This window comes from Notolepis coatsorum (genome assembly GCF_963971535.1).
Source record: "Notolepis coatsorum genome assembly, chromosome: 1".
Classification (NCBI taxonomy): domain Eukaryota; kingdom Metazoa; phylum Chordata; class Actinopteri; order Aulopiformes; family Paralepididae; genus Notolepis; species Notolepis coatsorum.
Genome location: NC_140165.1, coordinates 312,912,216 through 312,933,807, shown reverse-complemented (window position 1 = coordinate 312,933,807; position 21,592 = coordinate 312,912,216). Strand labels below are relative to the sequence as shown.

Here is a 21,592-nt window from a genome sequence, read left to right as displayed (position 1 = left end):
TCCCTCTGGTGTTGTGGTTGTCGAATTCACTGACCTTTGGGAAGTATTTTGACATGTACATGGGTATCTTAGTGGTGTAGTGTATCTTGTAGACCAGGCCCATTGCAAGCTGCTGTACTCTGCCATCCTAGGATGTCAAAATGGGCAGGGGTGAGGTGGGTTTTAGTAAGGTCAAGCAGTAGTCTGACCAGTTTGTTTTGTGATGTTTGTAGCCTTTTTATTTATTTTTTTCCTGAGGTGCTTTGGTACATAGCATAGTCGTACCCTTGAATGAGTGCTCCTGTTGAAGGCACTAAAGCACTCAACACTTTGATGAACATTGTTACTCAGCTGATAGAGTTGTACCCTTCCTGCTGTCTTGTTGTACAAAACTTGTAGTCGCTTTGGATAAAAGCGTCGGCTAAATGACTACAAACATCACAAAACAAACTGGTCAGACTACTGCTTGACCTTACTCCTAAAACCCACCTCACCCCTGTCCATTTTGACAACCTAGGATGGCTTAGAGTAGACTAGAGTACAGCAACTTGCAATGGGCCTGGTCTACAAGATACATTACACCACTAAGATACCCATGTACACGTCGAGGTACTTCCCAAAGGTCAGTGAATTCTACGACCACAACACCAGAGGTAGTTTCACAAATCATGTTCAACCCAGATTCGGCTCAAACAAGGGACTAAACACGTTTCGCAATTATGCCAGTGTAACGGAGGTACCGCAGTATATCCACAGTCACGGGTACAAGTAGTGACGTGGCTGTGGATGGTAAGCGGTACTGCAAGTAAACTCACTCCCCAGAGGCATCCAGACCCGGACGCAAGAAGTGAATTCACTTCTTGCTTAGTGGTCTGTGATGCCGCCCGCGACGCCGGCGTCCGGGGTTCAACTCCTACTCAGGGCGATCCCTTAACAGGGGTCGAATCGACTTTAAACACAACGCAGACAAGATCACACCGGCTACACCACAACAATGTGGAACACCCTACCCACAGCCGTAAAATAATGTGAATCCCTACCCACCTTCAAAATCGCTCTCAAAGAGCACCTACGGGAGGCTGCCATTTGAAACTGGCCCCGGTAAATGTCCAACCCAACCCCCTCCAATGTACAGTTTCTTCCCCCTCAAATGTATATATTCTCTTTTAGAATCTCTGTCTCTTAAACAGTACTGTATATCTGTATGTTGTGTATGTCATAAATGTCATGATGAATTGAAAATGGGGGGACCCTGATGTAAACAAGACAAGTCTTTCTCTGGTCTGCATCCCCTTAACAATTGTGTGTATCGAGCCGTACTGTATTGTACCCATTCTGCAATCTGTTAATAAAGTTTTCAATCAATTCAATCAGGACCAGAGAGGAAGACCTGTTCTGCTGCCTGCAGTGAGACTGTCTTCAGAACAGCCAGGGCCTGTATGATGGACTACCAAAAATCAAAATCAAATATAACTGTATACCTGCGTAGGACAGTTCTCCATCTTTGATTCGTTCAGACATTTACGGGGGCCAGTTTAGAATTGCAGCCTCCCGTAGGTGCTCTTTGAGAGCGGTTTTGAAGGTGGGTAGAGATTCAATTTTTTTATGGCTGTGGGTAGGGCGTTCCACATTGATGTGGCATAATTACAAAACGTGTTAAGTCATGTCAAGTTCCTTGTTTGAGCCGAATCTGGGTTGCACATGATTTGTGGAACTCCCTCTGGTCTTGTGGTCGTGGTATTTACTGACCTTTGGGAAGTACCTCGATATGTACATGGGTACCTTAGTGGTGTAGTGTATCTTGTAGACCAGGCCCATTGCAAGTTGTACTCGTCTACTCTAAGCCATCCTAGGTTGTCAAAATGGGCTGGGGTCAGGTGTGTTCTAGGAGTGAGGTCAAGCAGTAGTCTGACCTGCTATTGTGCGTGATCGGTGTGTGACCGGCAAGCGGACATTTGTTTTTCGGGAAACTTCTGACGGCTTGGGGAAGGAGGGGAGCTACCAGCTTGTTCAGTTTGTTGGTGGGGCTGCTGAGGACTCCTGGTTATTTTGCGCGAACATTCGCTAGAAGTGTATCTTTTTTGGGTTATAGGGTGAATGTCATTGCTCCACTCTTGTCTGAGTCCCTGGGCCTCAGACATACTTCCCAAAGGTCAGTGAATACCACGTCCACAACACCAGAGGGAGTTCCACAAATCATGTGCAACCCATATTCGGCACAAACAAGGGACTAAACACATTTCGCAATTATGCAACAACAATGTGGAACTCCCTAACCACAGCCGTAAAAAGATGTGAATCCCTACCCACATTCAAAACCGCTCTTAAAGAGCACCTACAGGAGGCTGCAATTCGAAACTGGCCACCGTAAATGTCCAAACCGTATATGTATATATTTCTCCCCATCCTTTGTATTTTTTTCTCCCACCCATCCACCCCCTCCTAATGTACAGTCTCCTCCCCATCATATGTATATATTCTCTGTTAGGATCTATGGGTAACAGTACTGTATATTTGCATATCGTATATATGTCACAAATGTAACAGTACTATATACCTGTATGTCATGTATGTCCCTATGCCATAAATGTCATGTATGTCATAAATGTCACTATGAATTGAAAATGGGGGGACCCTGATGTAAACAAGACAAACGTCTTTCTCTGGTCTGCATCCCCTTAACAATTGTGTGCAGGGCACGAAATTTACTTTTGACTCACCGGCGGGTAGATGGGAAAATTCTACCAGCCAAGCATATTTCTTACCGGGCAAACAAAATACGCATTTGTGTCACATATAGGGCTGACCCCTATTAGTCGACTAATCGGTCGAAAGGAGCCGTAGTCAACTAACCAACCTCTTAGTCGAATAGTAAAAAAGAAAAGAAAAGTATAATATTTTTTTTTCATTTTTTTTATTTATCACTCTTTCCAAAAGAAAAGAGGCCTAGAAGCGTGGCTAACGCTAATGGCACGCATACCAGAGGCTAACTGCCTAATAAAACAGGCACAGAGGCACTGAAAGAGGATTTCACCCATCTAATCAAATCAAATTTATTTATAAGGCCCGACAACACACGTTAATGTCCCCATGGGCCGTACAGGTCTTCTTTAAATAAGTAAGAAGAAAACATAACAATAAGTCAAGAACAGAACAAGAACACCATAAGGTCCAAACATTTTTAGATGAATGCAAAAAATTAAAGACTGCAAGCACTCCCAGACATACCCCACACGAAGGTAAGGAAAAACTCACTAAAACCTAACAATAGGGAAAAAAGCTCCACAGGCAGTGTGGAGGAGAGAAACCTTAGAAGGGCCATTCAAGGGGGGATCTCCCTTCTTAGATGTCTAGTAGTGTTGCAGACTAGCAGTTGGTAAGCATGCACTCAAGTGTGTAGTGAAACACAGATGAGTGCATGCAATAGCAACTGAACATTTTGAAAAATTAAAGATAAAGCAAATAGCGATAGCAACTGAACATTTTGAAAGATTAAAGATAGAGCTGATAGCGGATCTATTTGAGGCACAGGGGCGGCGCAAAGAGGGTCACGTCATCCCCGTCTTAGTCACGGGACATTAAACACTCCGGTCATTGCTCAGGGACAGCCGGAGATAGGGGCGGCGCAGAGAGGGTCGCAAGCTCCCCGACATCATCGCGGGACGTCCGGCACTCCGGTCACCACTACGAGACCTCCGGAGACAGGGGGGCACGCAGAGGTGGTCGCAACCTCCCGGCCTTCATCACGGGATGTCCGACACTCCGGTCAGCACTCCAGGACAGCAAGTCATAGGGGGACAGGGAGACGGGACAGGCGTTAGACAGCTCATGTGATTGTAGTGGGCGGACATAGCAATAGATACAAGTGGTAAGCATATATGTGAATGGAGTAGATATATGAAGTAAGCATATTATGTGAATAGAATAGAAGTACTTAACCCAGCAATGAAACCGCGTTGACTGTTAATCTGTTAACAGTCTGTTAATGCTGTTAATCAGTTGACAGGACCACGGACAGACGACGGTAAAAACTGATCCAAGGCCTCGGAGGTGCATGTAGAGCAGACTACAATCTTGGCCAAGACCCCGAGGCATCCATCACCTTAGTCAGCGCCGGGAGACGGGCACTCAGAGAGATGGGGGAGGGAGGGGGGAAGAGTTAGAGAGTTCCCATGTTTGTGGTGCTGCAAAAGAGCAGACATGTAGTACCCTGTAGTGCCATGTAGTACCCCGTAGTGCCATGTAATACCCTGTAGTACCCTGTAGTGCCATGTAGTACCCCGTAGTGCCCTGTAGTACCATGTAGTACCATGTAGTACCCCGTAGTGCCATGTAGTGCCACGTAGTACCATGTAGAGCCATGTAGTACCCCGTAGTGCCATGCAGTACCATGCAGTACCCCGCAGTACCATGCAGCACCCTAGACTAGACAACACACTAGACTAGACAAATATCAAGATGTATCCATCAGTGGACCAATTGCATGCTTTTGCAGAGGACAAGAAGCCTTCAGTCGACTCCTTCAGACATTAAGCACCCCCCACAGCCCAAATGGAATGAAAAAAAAAACATTAAATGTATTATTTTATATTAATATTATAATTTTTTTTCTTTTTTTTAGTCGACCAATAGTCGACTAACGGCAAATTTTGGCCAATCATAGTCGACCATCCAAATCCTTAGTCGGGGACAGCCCTAGTCACATATATACATTTTTTTCAGTACATTTCAAGTAGATAAGCTATTACGTTGAAGAATACACACTTAAAGAGGCCAGAGTTAAATTTGTACTCTCTCTCTCTCTGAAGCCTAAACTTCACAACACAATCTAAAACCCCTCCCTACCTCCCTCTCCCAAACCGTTCCTACAACAATTTTTTTATATTGCATGATCATGTACATTTATTTTGTTTTTTTTTAACAAATTTTTTTTATTTTCCCTTTTTTAACATAAAACTAAACCAACAGTAAGAGTAAAAATCTATGATAAATCACAGGACAATGACAGAAATAATAATAACAATGACAGTCCAGTAATTAAATCAAAATAAATGTAGATTAAAAGACATAAAAATAATAAATACAATACATGTGCTCTTGCTCGCTCTTTCCTTCCCCTTCCCTCCCCCTCCACCCCCCCCTCAGGACCCCCTCTTGGACTATACATCCACTATTCCATTTAACATCAGAAATTACAAGTTCATATGCTTCCCTTTATCTTCTCCACCACAGCTAACCAGATTGCTATGCTGGCTTCATTAACACTAACACAACATTAGAACCCACACCTTCCGGCACATTTTATCCGGTTGAATCCAGCGTGACGCTATCAACCTTTTGGCAGCCGTAAGACCGGACAAAATTTGTCTTTTTACATGTACAGAGGTTGATAACTGAGAAACATCATTCAACAACAATACAGAAGGCAGTATAGGTATGGTCAGAGATAAAAATTCTAATAATTGAGTGGTTACTTTTTCCCAGAATATCTTAACAGGAGGGCATTCCCAATACATATGCATAAATGTACCAAGATCCCCGTTTAAACAAGGAGCATCGAGGGTCTTGTCTGAGCCCCATTGGGTGCAAACGTCTAGGAGTCAGGTAAGTCCTATGAACAAAGTTAAGGTTAATCTGTTGGTGATCTGGGTTACGTGATGATAGCCATACGTTTGCCCAGACTTCATCCCAATCAAAATCTACTTCCAAGTTTGGGATATCCTTCCTCCAAACCGAGTCTAGGGGAAGGATTTCATATGAGGACGTAAGTAAGGGACGATAAAAGTCAGAGACGAAGCCTCTCGATGTCTCCTTTTCATAAAATAATTTGTAAAATCTGTGGTGCTCAAGTGGAATCTTTAATGGGACTCCGTGAGCCTTTAAAGCTGCTCTTAATTGTAGATAGAAAAAATAAGTGGAGCTGGTGAGGTTAAATTTGTTAAATATATCTTGATAACTGCAGTACATTTATTTTGTATTTTTTTTACATTTAAATATCAACATTATCTGGCAATCCTCAGTAAATACTATCAAACTCATGTCATCTGGTCTTTTCCATGCGCGCGCACACACAGAAAGGGCTCCTTAATTGAACAAGTAGAGAGAGGCATGGAGAGAGAGCCCCGCTCAGCTGTTTTCTGTCTGAACAGGATTGGCTAGTTTAGCTTAGCTAGCGGCTAACGTTATTTTCCCCCGACGGAAATGAATGACTAGGATGCCAAGCTTGTTAGAAGCATTGGAATTTACACTGCACATAGAAACAACATGGGAAAAAGTGTGTGTAAATGTGTGTGCGCCATCTCTCTCCCTCGTCAGACACACACACACACACAAACTTGACTGTGCGTGTGTGTCTGGGACGTAGGCATAGTGTAACCCGACACTTCCTCAAACGGGTTTTGACAGGCAGAGAACGAGAGGGGGAGAGAGAGAAATAGAGAGAGAGGGACAGTGGGAGGGACTGCAGAAGTGTGTGTAAATTTGTGTGCGCCATCTCTCTCCCTCGTCGGGGACACACACACACACAAACTTGACTGTGTGTGTGTCGGGGACGCATCTCTCCTCTCTCTCTCCCTCGTCGGAGCATTACACACAAACTTGACTGCGTGTGTGTCGGGGACGCATCTCTCCTCTCTCTCTCTCTCTCTCTCTCTCTCTCTCTCTCTCGTATGTATCACACTGTGTGGGTGACTGTCACTGAAAGTGCTTATGGGCGGAGCCCATCCAATAACAGCCTGAAATCCTGAGGCTGGAAAATTATTCTTTTGAGTACTCCATTAGAAATATAAAACAATGATTTTTTTTTTTTTTTAAACGTACAGATGTGTTCAATAGTGCAACGAATAGCAATGCATGTCCCCTATTCTTCAGGGGAATGCACAGGGGAATGAGGGACCACATCTCCCCAGTCCTTGCATCCCTACACTGGCTCCCAGTAAAACAACAAATTCATTTCAAGATCCTAATGTGCACATACAAAGCCATAAGCGGTCTCGCCCCAGCCTACATAAAGGAACTCCTGGTCCAATCAGTCAGCTCCAGATCCCTCAGATTAAACAACCAAATCTGCCTTAAAATCCCACACACAAGACTGGTGACAAAGGGAAACCGGGCATTCGCAGTCGCAGCACCATTGACCTCATCCTGACCTCTGACAAGTCCAAGATCTCCAATAAAGGGGTTATAGCATGCGGGTTAAGTGATCATTATATGATATTCTGTACCCGCAAAAAGCTAAAACAAAAGGCTGGCTGTCACAAAACAGTCACATCTAGAGACCTCAAAACCTACTCTAGCGAGGCCTTTAACCTTGAACTGGAGAGTCTGGACTGGTCAGATGAGCTCAATGGTACACTGGTTGAAGAAACATGGCTTGGTTTCAAAACCAAATTTTCAACAATACTAAACAACATGGCCCCCCTAAGAACCACCAGGGTAAAAAATCGCGCTGAGCCGTGGATGCACACTGAAATACTGACCGCTATGAAAACCAGAGACAAAAAATGCTCTGAGTTTCGTAAAAGTCAGTCAAAGCTTACCAAAAGCACGAGCAGTGAACTCCAAGCCCACGTGACTGAACTCAAACTGGAAAGAAACAGACTAAGAAATGACGTAAACTATCATCTGACAAAACCGAGGAAAACAAAAACAAACCACGTGAACTTTGGAAATTACTCAATAACCAACTAGGCTGCAGTAAAAAACTTAAAACCAGATTCTCAAACATAAACATAAAGACGGACAACACGCTCATCACAGACAAGCTGGATGTAGCCAATTACTTAAACAGTTTCTTCACAAACATAGCCACAACACTGGTAAACAAACTACCCTCCCACTCAGGGCAGTATGGGGTAGAACACATAGTAGCATACTACAAGAACCTAGGGGTCCACAAAGACGACTTCAAACTGGAAATGGTAACAACAGATGAGGTACTCAAAAAACTGAGTGCCCTCCAACCTAACAAGGCCACTGGCCATGACAACATCCCCTCCAAATTCCTCACAGCCGCCATCACCCCAGTCATCACGCACATAATAAACCTCTCCATAAAACAGGGACACGTCCCCAAGGACTTCAAAATTGCGAGAGTAACACCCCTGCACAAAAAAGGCAGTAAATTAGACCCTGGCAACTACCGCCCTGTTTCTATCCTTACCTCCAACTCGAAAGTCATGGAAAAAATTGTATACGAACAGGTCGAAAAATACCTTGTGGAAAAAAATCGAATCTACGAATTCCAATCTGGCTTCACCCCCCCCCCCCCCCCCTCACAGTGAGCTGTGGTGTTCCACAAGGAAGCATACTAGGTCCGCTACTGTTCCTAATTTATGCAAATGACATGTCGTCAGCTTGTGACTGCAACTTGTTCCTGTTTGCGGACGACTCAGCCCTGCTGGTCTCTGACAATAACAAGTTACAGGTTGAAAAAACCCTCAGCTCAGAACTAGGCAAAATCTGTATATGGCTCGCTGATAACAAACTATCATTACACATGGGAAAAACAGAGTCCATTCTCTTCGGTTCAAATAACAAACTCAGCAAGACCGACGGCTTCTCAGTTACAGTGGGTGACAATATTGTCACAAGGAAAGAAGATATTACCTACCTGGGTTCCATCCTAGAGGCAAATCTTTCCTGTGACAAAATGGCATCCAATGTAATAATAAAAAGTCAACCAACGAACACGATTCTTGTACCGGATCTCCTCACTGGTAAACAAGAATACCCTGAAGACTCTGGCAGGAGCACTCATTCAAGGGTACTACGACTATGCTTGCACCTCAAAGGCGCTAAAAACAAAATTACAAACATCTCAAAACTAACTGGTCAGACTACTGCTTGACCTTACTCCTAGAACCCACCTCACCCCTGCCCACTTTGACAACCTAGGATGGCTTAGAGTAGAAGGACAGAGTACAGCAACTTGCAATGGGCCTGGTCTACAAGATACACGACCAAGGTACCCATGTACATGTCAAAATACTTCCCAAAGGTCAGTGAATACCATGATCACAACACCAGAGGGAGCTCCACAAATCATGTTAAACCCAGATTCGGCTCAAACAAGGGATTAAACACGTTTCGCAATTATGCCACATCAATGTGGAACGTCCTACCCAAAGCTGTAAAGGAATGTGAATCACTACCCACTTTCAAAAACACTCTCAAAAAACACCTACGGGAGACTGCAATTCGAAACTGGCCCCTGTAAATGTCCTAACACAACCCCCCCCCAATGTACAGTAAACTTGTCAATATTCCAATGTACAGTTTTGCTTGTTCAGTTGTACAGTGTCCCCCACCCACCCCCCCTAACCAACCTCCCCCCCACCCACCCACCCAACCACCTCCAATGTACAGTCCCCCCCCCCAACCTACCCAACCTCCTCCAATGTACAGTTTCTACATCAAATGTATATACTCTCTTTTCTGGACTCTTTTCGTATCACAAACAGTACTGTATTTGCAAATCTGGTATGTCATAAATGTATAGATGTAGCAGTACTGTCTATCTGTATGTCATGTATGTCATATATGTTATGATGAATTGAAAATGGGGGACCCTGATGTAAACAAGACGAAAGTCTTTCTCTGGTCTGAATCCCCTTAAAAATTGTATGTATTGAGCTGTACTGTACTGTACCCATTCTGCAATCTGTTAATAAAGTTTTCAATCAATCAATTCAAAACCGACACTCTGGAACAAGCTCCAACTCAACTTAAAATCTGCAAGCACTCTACAGACTTTTAAGGCCATGCTCAAAACCCACCTTTTCGCCATAAAAAAATCCATGAGATAGTTTTTGTATTGTAGTATGATTGTTGTCCGTTCTCTGTCTGCTTGGTTGGCCTGCATGCACTTTTTTCTGTTTTCGTATTGTTCCTGTCTTTCTGTTTTTCTTTCTTTCCCGGCCAGCGCCCCGGGCCGATGTAACTATTGGTTGAGGGGTGCAATATAAATAAATGTATCATATCATATCACAGGGCCATGGGCCTACTGGCCTGATTTTATATATTGCTGTGAAGTTATGAATAAATCCAGGACTAATAATAATAATAATAATTCATTTAATTTATATAGCGCTTCTCAATAACCCGAAGTCGCTGACAGTAATCGCTGACTAATCAAAAGCCACAGTCTAGATTGATTTTTAGAGAGAAGTAATCTGAGAAACGATAAACTTTTACTGGAAATTGTGACGTTAATACAAGAGTTTTGCCTTGAGGGTGAGATTCAGACAAGTAGTAGCCTAACTTATAATTAACTTATAATTAATTCAAGGCCGGGCGATTGAGGTGGTTACTGAATAAAATTATTTGGACTCTCTATTTAAATAGATCCTCAGTTAAATGAAATCCTTCCTGAATGGCTTCTACCTGAAGGCTTTCCAATTACATTTGGTGAACTATCCATTTGACTCAACTCAATTTACCCAAAATGATTGTTTACCTCTAATTCTAAAGGTAACTAATCAGGTTGAATGTGTTACTATGCACTGGTTTCTTATTTGTTATCTGTACCCCCTAAAGTCAATTGTCACTGAATTATTTATTGAATCTCTTTTGTATTGACATCTGGTTCAGACATTAATTCTCCAGACATGAACAGCCCAGTCTAAGCAGGCTCGTTGAGGTGTCCAGTAAGGTCGTAGGAGTGAGCCAGGCCAAGTTCAGACCTTTTTCAATTTATGTAATTGTAGAGGGTTTGAAAATGCCTCCATGTAAAGTTTTATACAAAAACATACACCCCCTATTTTTTAAGATTATTCACAACTACTCTAACAGTCATTTACTTTTGAATGAGATGCTACATCTTATTAGACTTCCAAGTCAGTAGATGGCGCTCCAGCGCTCCTGTGAGTGATAGAGGAAATCAGTATAGTCTTGGCTCCCAAGCATGCGCAGTCAGAATAAACCGCTGCCACGCTACCAGCAGAGCCAGGCTAGAAGAAATAACTTGTCTATTCTCCATTCACAGGTAATACAACAATTATCTAAAACATTCCCAAAGATGTTTAAAAACGAATGTGAACTGTCGGTGACATGTTATGTAACGTTTTGAGTGTGTACATGAACATGTTTGGACGAGTAGTTTTAAATGAATAATTGCTAACTGTTAGCTAGCGTGTTACACCGACGGTACATGTGGGTGCGCGCATGTGAACGTGTGTGTAAGAGCGTGTTACCGTCAATGTGTATTTGAGCTAAGGTTATGTAGCTAGTAACGTGTATTCAATTTCAGATGTGTACTATTGGTTTTTGTGACTGTTCTGACTACAGGATTAGGTATTACGTTTGTATTTAAGTAAGAATATATAGATGGCGATGCAAAAGGGTTTATTGGTTGCACTTCAAGGGTACTACGACTATGCTTGCACCTCATGGTACCAAAGCACCTCAAAGGCGCTAAAAACAAAATTACAAACATCTCAAAACTAACTGGTCAGACTACTGCTTGACCTTACTCCTAGAACCCACCTCACCCCTGCCCACTTTGACAACCTAGGATGGCTTAGAGTAGAAGGACAGAGTACAGCAACTTGCAATGGGCCTGGTCTACAAGATACACTACATGACCAAGGTACCCATGTACATGTCAAAATACTTCCCAAAGGTCAGTGAATACCACGATCACAACACCAGAGGGAGCTCTACAAATCATGTTAAACCCAGATTCGGCTCAAACACGTTTCGCAATTATGCCACATCAATGTGGAACGCCCTACCCAAAGCTGTAAAGGAATGTGAATCACTTTCAAAAACACACTCAAAGAACACCTACGGGAGACTGCAATTAGAAACTGGCCCCTACAAATGTCCTAACCCAGTTGTACAGTAAATGACCAAGTATGGCTTTGTCAGTATTCCAATGTACAGTGTACACTATTTCGTTTCCTAAAGAATACATTTGAAGATTGTATTTTTGTATGATTTGGTTTATTATATTATTGTACAATAAGAATTACAAAGTAAATTGGAGTATTGGAATGTTAAAGGAATATTTTGTCAGAATAAACCACTCCCAGTAGAGCGAGGCTAGAAGAGATAACGTGTCTATTCATCATTAATAGCCCCTTTCTGGGTTTGATGCACGCCAACAAGGTTGGACGAGTGAACAGTCCCTTATACCTTCATAGAAAAATCCCACAATTAACTCCTCAGCAAAACGCTTGTCGTACAACTTGTACAAGTATCGCAGAGAAATTTCAAAGGTACTCGGTTGCACGAGGGTTTCGGACAGGCGTGCATCACAGACCCGAAAGGGGTTACATCATTCACAGATCCACAGCGCACCCTTGTCTGTATCGCTTGTGCCGACTCAGATTCCCCTAGGTCTGAGGCCGGTAACATAAGCCCTGCCCCTTTTCTTTATCCAATCACAACTGTTGCTTCCCTTGGACAAACTGTTTTGTCAGAGGAAAGCAACAGTTGTGATTGGAGGATCAGGAAAAGAGGGCAGGGTTTTAGGTCAATTCATCAGAGGCTTTGATTCTATTCTGGTCTTAACTGATGTTCCAAAGGGAATTCTAACTCTTGCCGCCACTCAGGCCCAGAAATTAAATGTAGGCTGTAAGGCTGAGCCCGAACCCTGTTTTTAGGGTCCAAACGTTCGCCAGGGTTTATCGTTCGAACGTTCGTTTTTTGTAAATTTTTTAAAGGATAACTCCACTATTTTGGGAAATTAGCTTATTTAACATCTTCCCTGGAGTTAGACAAGAAGATGCATACCTTTTTTGTCTCTGTGCGTGCATTTTAGCTTTGGGAATAGATGCTCCGTTAGCATAGCTTAGCTTCATCACTGGAAGTGAGGCAGGACAGTAGCCTTACAGTGCCTTACAGTGTATTGCAAGGTCTGACATTGACCAAACTTGATATGCATGACCTTGGTGGGCTCTAGGTCAACTCCTGAAAAGGGGGTCAATGTCAGACCTTGCAATCAAAAGTTAGGGGCGCACTGAAATTATGGCAAGGGTTATTAGCCCCCTAACTTTTGATTGCAAAGTCTGACATTGACCCCCTTTTCAGGAGTTGACCTAGAGCCCACCAAGGTCATGCATATCAAGTTTGGTCAATGTCAGACCTTGCAATACACTGTAAGGCACTGTAAGGCTACTGTCCTGCCTCACTTCCAGTGATGAAGCTAAGCTATGCTAACGGAGCATCTATTCCCAAAGCTAAAATGCACGCACAGAGACAAAAAAGGTATGCATCTTCTTGTCTAACTCCAGGGAAGATGTTAAATAAGCTAATTTCCCAAAATAGTGGAGTTATCCTTTAATACTTTTTTTTTATTACATTTTTTTTTTTTTTTTTTTTTTTTTTTTTATTATAGATCCTACGGAGGGCGGCATTGCATAATCTATTGGTGAAAAAACATGTTGTTTACAGTGGTGGCTTTTCATGTAATTAAACAAAGCACTCAGAAGAAAATAAACAAGCTACTGAGTACTGCATGCATCAAAGTTCCTACTTATGATAAACAATAGCCCTTGCACACCGCAGTCACGTAAGGGGCTTAAAGGCATTCGTTTTGTGGCATTAACGTTATATAGTTAGTGTTACACGTTCAATAACAGGTATTCACTCTTGGTTGACGGGAAGGAGAGAGGCGCGCGCCTCGGCTCCTTCCACCGTCTACCTCGGGACGGCAGAGAGACGGAGAGACACCGGCGCGGGGGTCCCGCCGGGCTCCCAACACGCCTGCCGCCTCGGCCAGAGTTGTTTCCAACGCAACCACCTCCCGCCATGAAGCTTGCGCTCCGTGGCCGAAAAAGGCTGGTATTCATTAATGATCCTTCCGCAGGTTCACCTATGGAAACCTTGTTACGACTTTTACTTCCTCTGCGGGGAGCTAACGCTACGTTAATGCTTCTCGCAAGCAGGCGGCATTGCCGGAAGTAAAAAAAATAATAAACGCTTGCCGATTGGTGGTAACAGCAGAGGCGGGTGCAAGCGGTGTGACGTAATTGGCAGAATCGCCTGTCATTCAATCAAAATTGTTCTATTGCATTGGTTGAGACTAGAGCTCTGTTGAGTATCCAGCAATAGCCTGGCAGAGACCATATTGGTTGAGCCGAGCGACTCGGGGGACGCACCGCTTCACATCGCCTCACCGTCGTTGCGCCTGCTTTATTTTTTTTCGCCGAACGTTCGAACCCATTAATTAAAGTCCGAATGTCAGCTTAACGTTCGAACGTTCGGGCTCAGCCTTAGTAGGCTGTCAACCATTCCTTCTGGCCATAATTGGGTTAAATCTGCACTGCCCTACAAAAACAAACCATTACCATAACACGCCCAATTGTCAGTCATCGAAATAACCATGTACTATTGCCAACTAAGGAATGTACCTCACCTATATTACTACCTACTATGCTAATTATGTCTCACCTCTTCACTTGCAGCAGCACCGCACAGGTCCTCCATTTGCCACGAGTTTGCTACTGTAGCTTACAGACAAAAGATGTCCGACGAGGGAAAACTTTTCGTCGGCGGACTGAGCTTCGACACCACCGATGACTCGTTGGCGGCAGCATTCTCAAAGTATGGAAACGTCGCCAGATGCGACGTGATCAAAGACAAAGAGACTGGAAGGTCTCGCGGCTTCGGCTTTGTTACATATGAAAACCCACAGGACGCCAAAGATGCGATGGATAAAATGGACGGCAAGACGTTGGACGGCAGAGAGATTCGTGTGAATGAAGCAGGGCAGGGTGGCGGCGGCGGCAGAGGTCGCGGTGGTGGAGGATACGGAGGCGGAGGAAGCTATGGCGGCGGGAGAGGTGGTGGAGGATACGGCGGTGGAGGTGGAAGCTACGGAGAGCGTAGCAGCTATGGCGGCGGTGGAGATAGGAGTTACGGCGGTGGTGGATACAGAAGCGGCGGTGGATACAGGGAGTAGTTGGAAGCGGGGGTAGCTACTGGGAGCGCTCTGGATCATACAGCTATGCTGCACACGAGAAACTCTCCCCGATTCAAGATCATCCATCGACTGGCTGTATTTAAAATATGCGCTCCCTTAGGAAATGTCCATGTGTTGTTGACCCGATTCTCTTTGTAGTATGTTGTTGCAGTAGCTCAAGCGTCGTGCAAATGTAGCCATAGTTTTGGCCATTCATTGACAAACCATGTTTAAACTCAAGTTGAAGATTTCTTTCCTACTTGAGGGCAATTGTTCTCACAGCTTTTTTTTCTAACCTCGCACCTATTAATTAAGTACAATATCTGATTTGATTGGTGCCGTTAAATGAGAAATTGGAAAACTCAGAAATTGAAATGATCTAATATTATTTTTTTTCTTGTCAACCAGGATTTTGAAGCACCATTCCTACCTCGCACTGTTAAGCAGCTCCTGTTTTCCCCTGGATGTAGGGGAAATTCAATAGGGCTTTACTTTTGTTTGAGTTATCCTTCATTTTAATGCTTGTCCAACCTACCTCCTGCCAAGTTATTGAATGAGAAATCCATTTAGTAGCTCAAACAGGCTTTTGGGTTTCATAGTACATTCCTATAGTGTTGCTCGGCAGCAATGCCTCAGTCATGTATTTTTTTTTAATCTTAAATATAGATTAGCAGAGGGTCCTGTATGTTCAGTTTCCCAAAAGTTAATTCCTTTCATACTGGTGAAATGCACGCCTAATGTAGTCGGCTGTTCAATGTGTTTTTTTGCTTTGCTCAACGGCTGCATTTTAAATGTGCTGTTAGAATGGACTGAACTTGTATAAATGATCGACGTCTAACTTCTCTCACCGATTATAAAACTCGGAATGAGAGAATTTTTGTACTTTCTGTTCTTTGTATCAACATTAAAGCTTTTTTTTAAAAATATATATACTGTCATTGAGTCTACTAAACGATTCATGGGAAATAAAAAGTCTCAACACTTTGATTTACAATGTTACCCTTAGCTGCCAGAATTGTTCCCTTCCTGCTGACTTGTACAGAACTTGTACGTTGTTTTGGATAAAAGCGTCGGCTAAATGTATGTAGGGCAGTGCAGTTCTCGACAATTGTCTCTCTTGCCTGTAGTTAACGTTTAACAGCCAGACGAGGGTCAATATACGTATTTGAACGGAGTGAATATGGCGGCGCTGACTCAAGGTCACTGAGAAATGATGACATCAGTGTTTGAATATGTTGATGGGACCTAGGACTCCGGGATCCTAAAAGAGAATATACCGGTATACATTTGAGGGGGACGAAACTGTACACTAGGGGGTTTGGACATTTACGGGGGCCAGTTTCGAATTGTAGCCTCCCGTAGGTACTCTGAGAGCGGTTTTGGAGGTGGGTAGGGCGTTCCACATTGTTGTAGCATAATTGCGAAACGTGTTTAGTCCCTTGTTTGAGCAGAATCTGGGTTGAACATGATTTGTGGAACTCCCTCTGGTGTTGTGGTTGTCTAATTCACTGACCTTTGGGAAGTATTTTGACATGTACATGGGTATCTTAGTGGTGTAGTGTATCTTGTAGACCAGGCCCATTGCAAGCTGCTGTACTCTGCCATCCTAGGATGTCAAAATGGGCAGGGGTGAGGTGGGTTTTAGTAAGGTCAAGCAGTAGGCACTAAAGCACTCAACACTTTGATGAACATTGTTACTCAGCTGATAGAGTTGTACCCTTCCTGCTGTCTTGTTGTACAAAACTTGTAGTCGCTTTGGATAAAAGCATCGGCTAAATGACTACAAACATCACAAAACAAACTGGTCAGACTACTGCTTGACCTTACTCCTAAAACCCACCTCACCCCTGTTCATTTTGACAACCTAGGATGGCTTAGAGTAGACTAGAGTACAGCAACTTGCAATGGGCCTGGTCTACAAGATACATTACACCACTAAGATACCCATGTTCATGTCGAGGTACTTCCCAAAGGTCAGTGAATTCTACGACCACAACACCAGAGGTAGTTCCACAAATCATGTTCAACCCAGATTCGGCTCAAACAAGGGCCTAAACACGTTTCGCAATTATGCCACAACAATGTGGAACACCCTACCCACAGCCGTAAAATAATGTGAATCCCTACCCACCTTCAAAACCGCTCTCAAAGAGCACCTACGGGAGGCTGCCATTTGAAACTGGCCCCGGTAAATGTCCAACCCAACCCCCTCCAATGTACAGTTTCTTCCCCCTCAAATGTATATATTCTCTTTTAGAATCTCTGTCTCTTAAACAGTACTGTATATCTGTATGTTGTGTATGTCATAAATGTCATGATGAATTGAAAATGGGGGGACCCTGATGTAAACAAGACAAGTCTTTCTCTGGTCTGCATCCTCGTAACAATTGTGTGTATCGAGCCGTACTGTATTGTACCCATTCTGCAATCTGTTAATAAAGTTTTCAATCAGGACCAGAGAGGAAGACCTGTTCTGCTGCCTGCAGTGAGACTGTCTTCAGAACAGCCAGGGCCTGTATGATGGACTACCAAAAAAAAAAAAAAAAATCAAATATAACTGTATACCTGCGTAGGACAGTTCTCCATCTTTGATTCGTTCAGACATTTACGGGGGCCAGTTTAGAATTGCAGCCTCCCGTAGGTGCTCTTTGAGAGCGGTTTTGAAGGTGGGTAGAGATTCAATTTTTTTTTTACGTCTGTGGGTAGGGCGTTCCACATTGATGTGGCATAATTACAAAACGTGTTAAGTCAAGTCAAGTTCCTTGTTTGAGCCGAATCTGGGTTGCACATGATTTGTGGAACTCCCTCTGGTCTTGTGGTCGTGGTATTTACTGACCATTGGGAAGTACCTCGATATGTACATGGGTACCTTAGTGGTGTAGTGTATCTTGTAGACCAGGCCCATTGCAAGTTGTTGTACTCGTCTACTCTAAGCCATCCTAGGTTGTCAAAATGGGCTGGGGTCAGGTGTGTTCTAGGAGTGAGGTCAAGCAGTAGTCTGACCTGCTATTGTGCGTGATCGGTGTGTGACCGGCTAGCGGACATTTGTTTGGGGAAACTTCTGACGGCTTGGGGAAGGAGGGGAGCTACCAGCTTGTTCAGTTTGTTGGTGGGGCTGCTGAGGACTCCTGGTTATTTTGCGCGAACATTCGCTAGAAGTGTATCTTTTTTGGGTTATAGGGTGAATGTCATTGCTCCAGTCTTGTCTGAGTCCCTGGGCCAGGCTCCTCGAGGAGGAGAGGTTGGCATATGGAAGTATAGGAGCGGATGTGGGCAGCGGTGGCCTAAAGGTTAGAGAAGCAGGTTTGTGACCAGAAGGTCGCCGGTTCGATCCCCCGGACCGGCAGGAAAAATCTGGGCTGGGGAAGTGAATTAATAACTCTCTCCCATACCCTTAACTCCAACCGCTGAAGTGCCCTTGAGCAAGGCACTAAAGTAAACCCCCAACTACTCCAGTGGAATTGCTCAGTGGCCAACAGTGTCAGACTGTGGTTGTACTGGGCAGCTCCCAGGTGTGAATGGAACTGTGTGAATGTGAAGCAGGGCGTAGCTGAAAAATAGCATCCGTGCTCCGCGAACCTACCCTGGGTAAATAAAACATTTAAAAAAATGTAATAATCGGCAGTTTGTCTGCAATCTCCTCCGATAGTGACAGTGATGGGGGAGCAGGTTTGGCTGAAAACTCTGGCAGGATGGCAGGAAAGGAGACAGATAGTGTCAGTATGGAGTATAGTGAGGGGGAGCCCAGGGGAGAAGGAAGGGAAAAGGTGGAGGAAAGGAGCAGGGAAAAGGAGGGGAATGGCCATAAGAGAAAGAAAAAGGAAGGAAGTAGACCAAGTGGGTCTGAGGGTAGGGTAGATTTTCTGAATGTAGTGGTGAGATTTGAGGGAGAAGAGGGAGTTAAAAGAAATCGGGCCATTAAAGTTAACAAAACTCATAAAGCAATTAGGAGAAGTGGAGTACACAAAAGTGTTGAGAGATGGAAACTTGCTTTTAGGATGTAGAAATATAGAGCAGGTGGAGAAGGCAAAGGTATTGACTAGTATTGGAAATCAATATTTCCAGAGTAATAAGAGTTGGGGACTTGGGGAGAAGAGGGATGGTGGGTGAAAGGGGGTCATTTCTGGAATACCAATCGAAGTTACTATGGAGAAGCTGGTGGAAAATTTAGCTGTGGTGTTCCACAAGGAAGCATACTAGGACCGCTACTCTTCCTAATTTATGCAAATGACATGTCGTCAGCCTGTGACTGCAACTTGTTCCTGTTTGCGGACGACTCAGCCCTGCTGGTCTCTGACAAGAACAAATTGCAGGTTGAAAAAACCCTCAGCACGGAACTAGGCAAAATCTGCATATGGCTCGCTGATAACAAACTATCATTACACATGGGCAAAACAGAGTCCATTCTCTTCGGTTCAAATAACAAACTCAGCAAGACCGACGGATTCTCAGTTACAGTGGGTGACAATATTGTCACAAGGAAAGACGAAATTACCTACCTGGGTTCCATCCTAGAGGCAAATCTTTCCTGTGACAAAATGGCATCCAATGTAATAAAAAAAAGTCAACCAACGAACTAGATTCTTGTACCAGATCTCCTCTCTGGTAAACAAGAATACCCTGAAGACTCTGGCAGGAGCACTCATTCAAGGGTACTATGACTATGCGTGCACCTCATGGTACCAAAGCACCTCAAAGGCGCTTAAAACAAAATTACAAACATCACAAAACAAACTGGTCAGACTACTACTTGACCTGAACCCCAGAACCCACCTCACCCCTGCCCACTTTGCCAACCTAGGATGGCTTAGAGTAGACGACAGAGTACAGCAACTTGCAATGGGCCTGGTCTACAAGATACACTATACGACCGGGGTGCCCATGTACATGTCAAAATACTTCCCAAAGGTCAGTGAATACCACAACCACTACACCAGAGGAAGCTCAACAAATCATGTTAAACCCAGATTCGGCTCAAACAAGGGACTAAACACGTTTCGCAATTATGCCACAACAATGTGGAACGCCCTACCCAAAGCTGTAAAGGAATGTGAATCCCTGCCCACATTCAAAACCGCTCTTAAAGAGCACCTACGGGAGGCTGCAATTCGAAACTGGCCACCGTAAATGCCCAAAACCCCCACCACCTCCTAATAGACAGTCTCTTCCCCACCGCATGTATATATTCCCTCCCCGCCGTATGTATATTTCCCACCCCCTCCTAATGTACAGTCCCCTCCCCATCATATGTATATACTCTGTCAGGATCTAGGGGTAACAGTACTGTATATGTGAATACCGCTTATGTCACAAATGTATCAGTACTAAATACCTATATGTCCCTATGCCATAAATGTCATGTATGTTGTGTATGTCATAAATGTCTATATGAATTGAAAATGGGGGACCCTGATGGAAACAAGACAAACGTCTTTCTCAGGTCTGCATCCCCTTAACAATTGTATGTATTGAGCCGTACTGTATTGTACCCATTCTGCAATCTGTTAAATAAAGTTTTCATTCATTCATTCATTCATTCACGTAATAGGGGTGTTAAAAAAACGCTGATAGAATTAAAAGGGGAGAAGAGAAGATAGAGACTGAGACAATTTTTAGTGACTGATTTAGTTCGCAAAATGCGACCAAAGCACTCTGGAGCTATGCTTTATGTCTCCACACACGGCCGTTTGTCACGTTTCACGAGCTGTTGTTGTTGGGTGTATACGTAGCTACCTTGGGCTACTTCTGTAAAAAATACGTCAAATGTATATACTCTCTTTTCTGGACTCTTTTCGTATCACAAACAGTACTGTATTTGCAAATCTGGTATGTCATAAATGTATAGATGTAGCAGTACTGTCTATCTGTATGTCATGTATGTCATATATTATGTTATTGTGATGTGAATGGGCCGAAGTAATGACGTCAGGAGCAGGGACTCAAGTGGCTTCATTATTGAACTCAGGTGTTGCTGATTGTGTGTGGGGATGAGACGCTGAGACTATTGATAAGCCAGTGGGACTCAGATATCGGGGTTGGAGCACGCAAGCAGTAACCAGACTCTGTTAGGGCCCGGGAGGCTTTTAACCGTTCCGCAACAGTAAGTTACTTCCGGGGTAGGCCTGATTGGCCCCGACAGGCACGTGACGCGCAACTTTCTCTGCCGCGCGGCAGAGCTTGCGGAATTATGTAACAACCGTCCTAATCCGCCATGATTTTCATTCGGCGCTTCAGCTCACCTGGCAGAGCAGCGGTCCTGCGATCCTGCGGTCCGTTGTTGACGAGTTCGAATCCCATCAAATTTTTTTTTTAACGTGATTTTTTTTTAACGTGTATTCTTTCGCCGGTTAAGGTTAGGCATGGTTAATGTTACAAAGGGTCAGATTAAACCGAATATATGTATTTATTGATTGATATATATTGCATAATATTTGTATATCGTTTAATATCCCTTGTGTATTCTTTGTACATATACACGGAATATCCCTTTAGCCTGGCACAGACCATAATATTTCGTTCTCTTATTGGATAGCGTTCCACCAGCGCCAGTGTCTTACCCCCAGAGTCGAGTTCAAAGCTACCGTCAAGACATGTCTGTACATGCCCGGTTCTGCCCAGGACTACGAGACAGAAATAAGGCTGGTACTAGTTTATTCGCCCAACATATAAATATGGCGCAGGTGAATACAGAAGTAGTTCAGTTCAGTT

General features: G+C 43.8%; 1 protein-coding gene across 2 annotated transcripts; it reads left to right on the top strand.

Annotated features, from left to right (window-relative positions):
• The first annotated feature begins 10,885 nt into the window (after positions 1-10,885).
• Positions 10,886-15,812, top strand: LOC311238896 (cold-inducible RNA-binding protein B-like). Of its 2 annotated transcripts, none has more exons than XM_084327092.1 (2): positions 10,886-10,963; positions 14,388-15,812. In XM_084327092.1, exon 2 carries the CDS (start codon positions 14,447-14,449, stop codon positions 14,882-14,884), a length of 438 nt encoding a protein of 145 aa, XP_084183218.1. In that variant the 5' UTR covers positions 10,886-10,963; positions 14,388-14,446; the 3' UTR covers positions 14,885-15,812. The 2 variants fall into 2 exon arrangements, with proteins under 2 accessions (XP_084183218.1, XP_084183219.1); XM_084327093.1 differs by having other exon boundaries at positions 10,894-10,963; positions 14,391-15,812.
• Positions 15,813-21,592: the final 5,780 nt, after the last annotated feature.

Excerpts from the sequence above, each read along its gene's own strand:
- LOC311238896 (XM_084327092.1), top strand. The coding sequence starts at position 14,447 with ATGTCCGACGAGGGAAAACTTTTCGTCGGCGGACTGAGCTTCGACACC.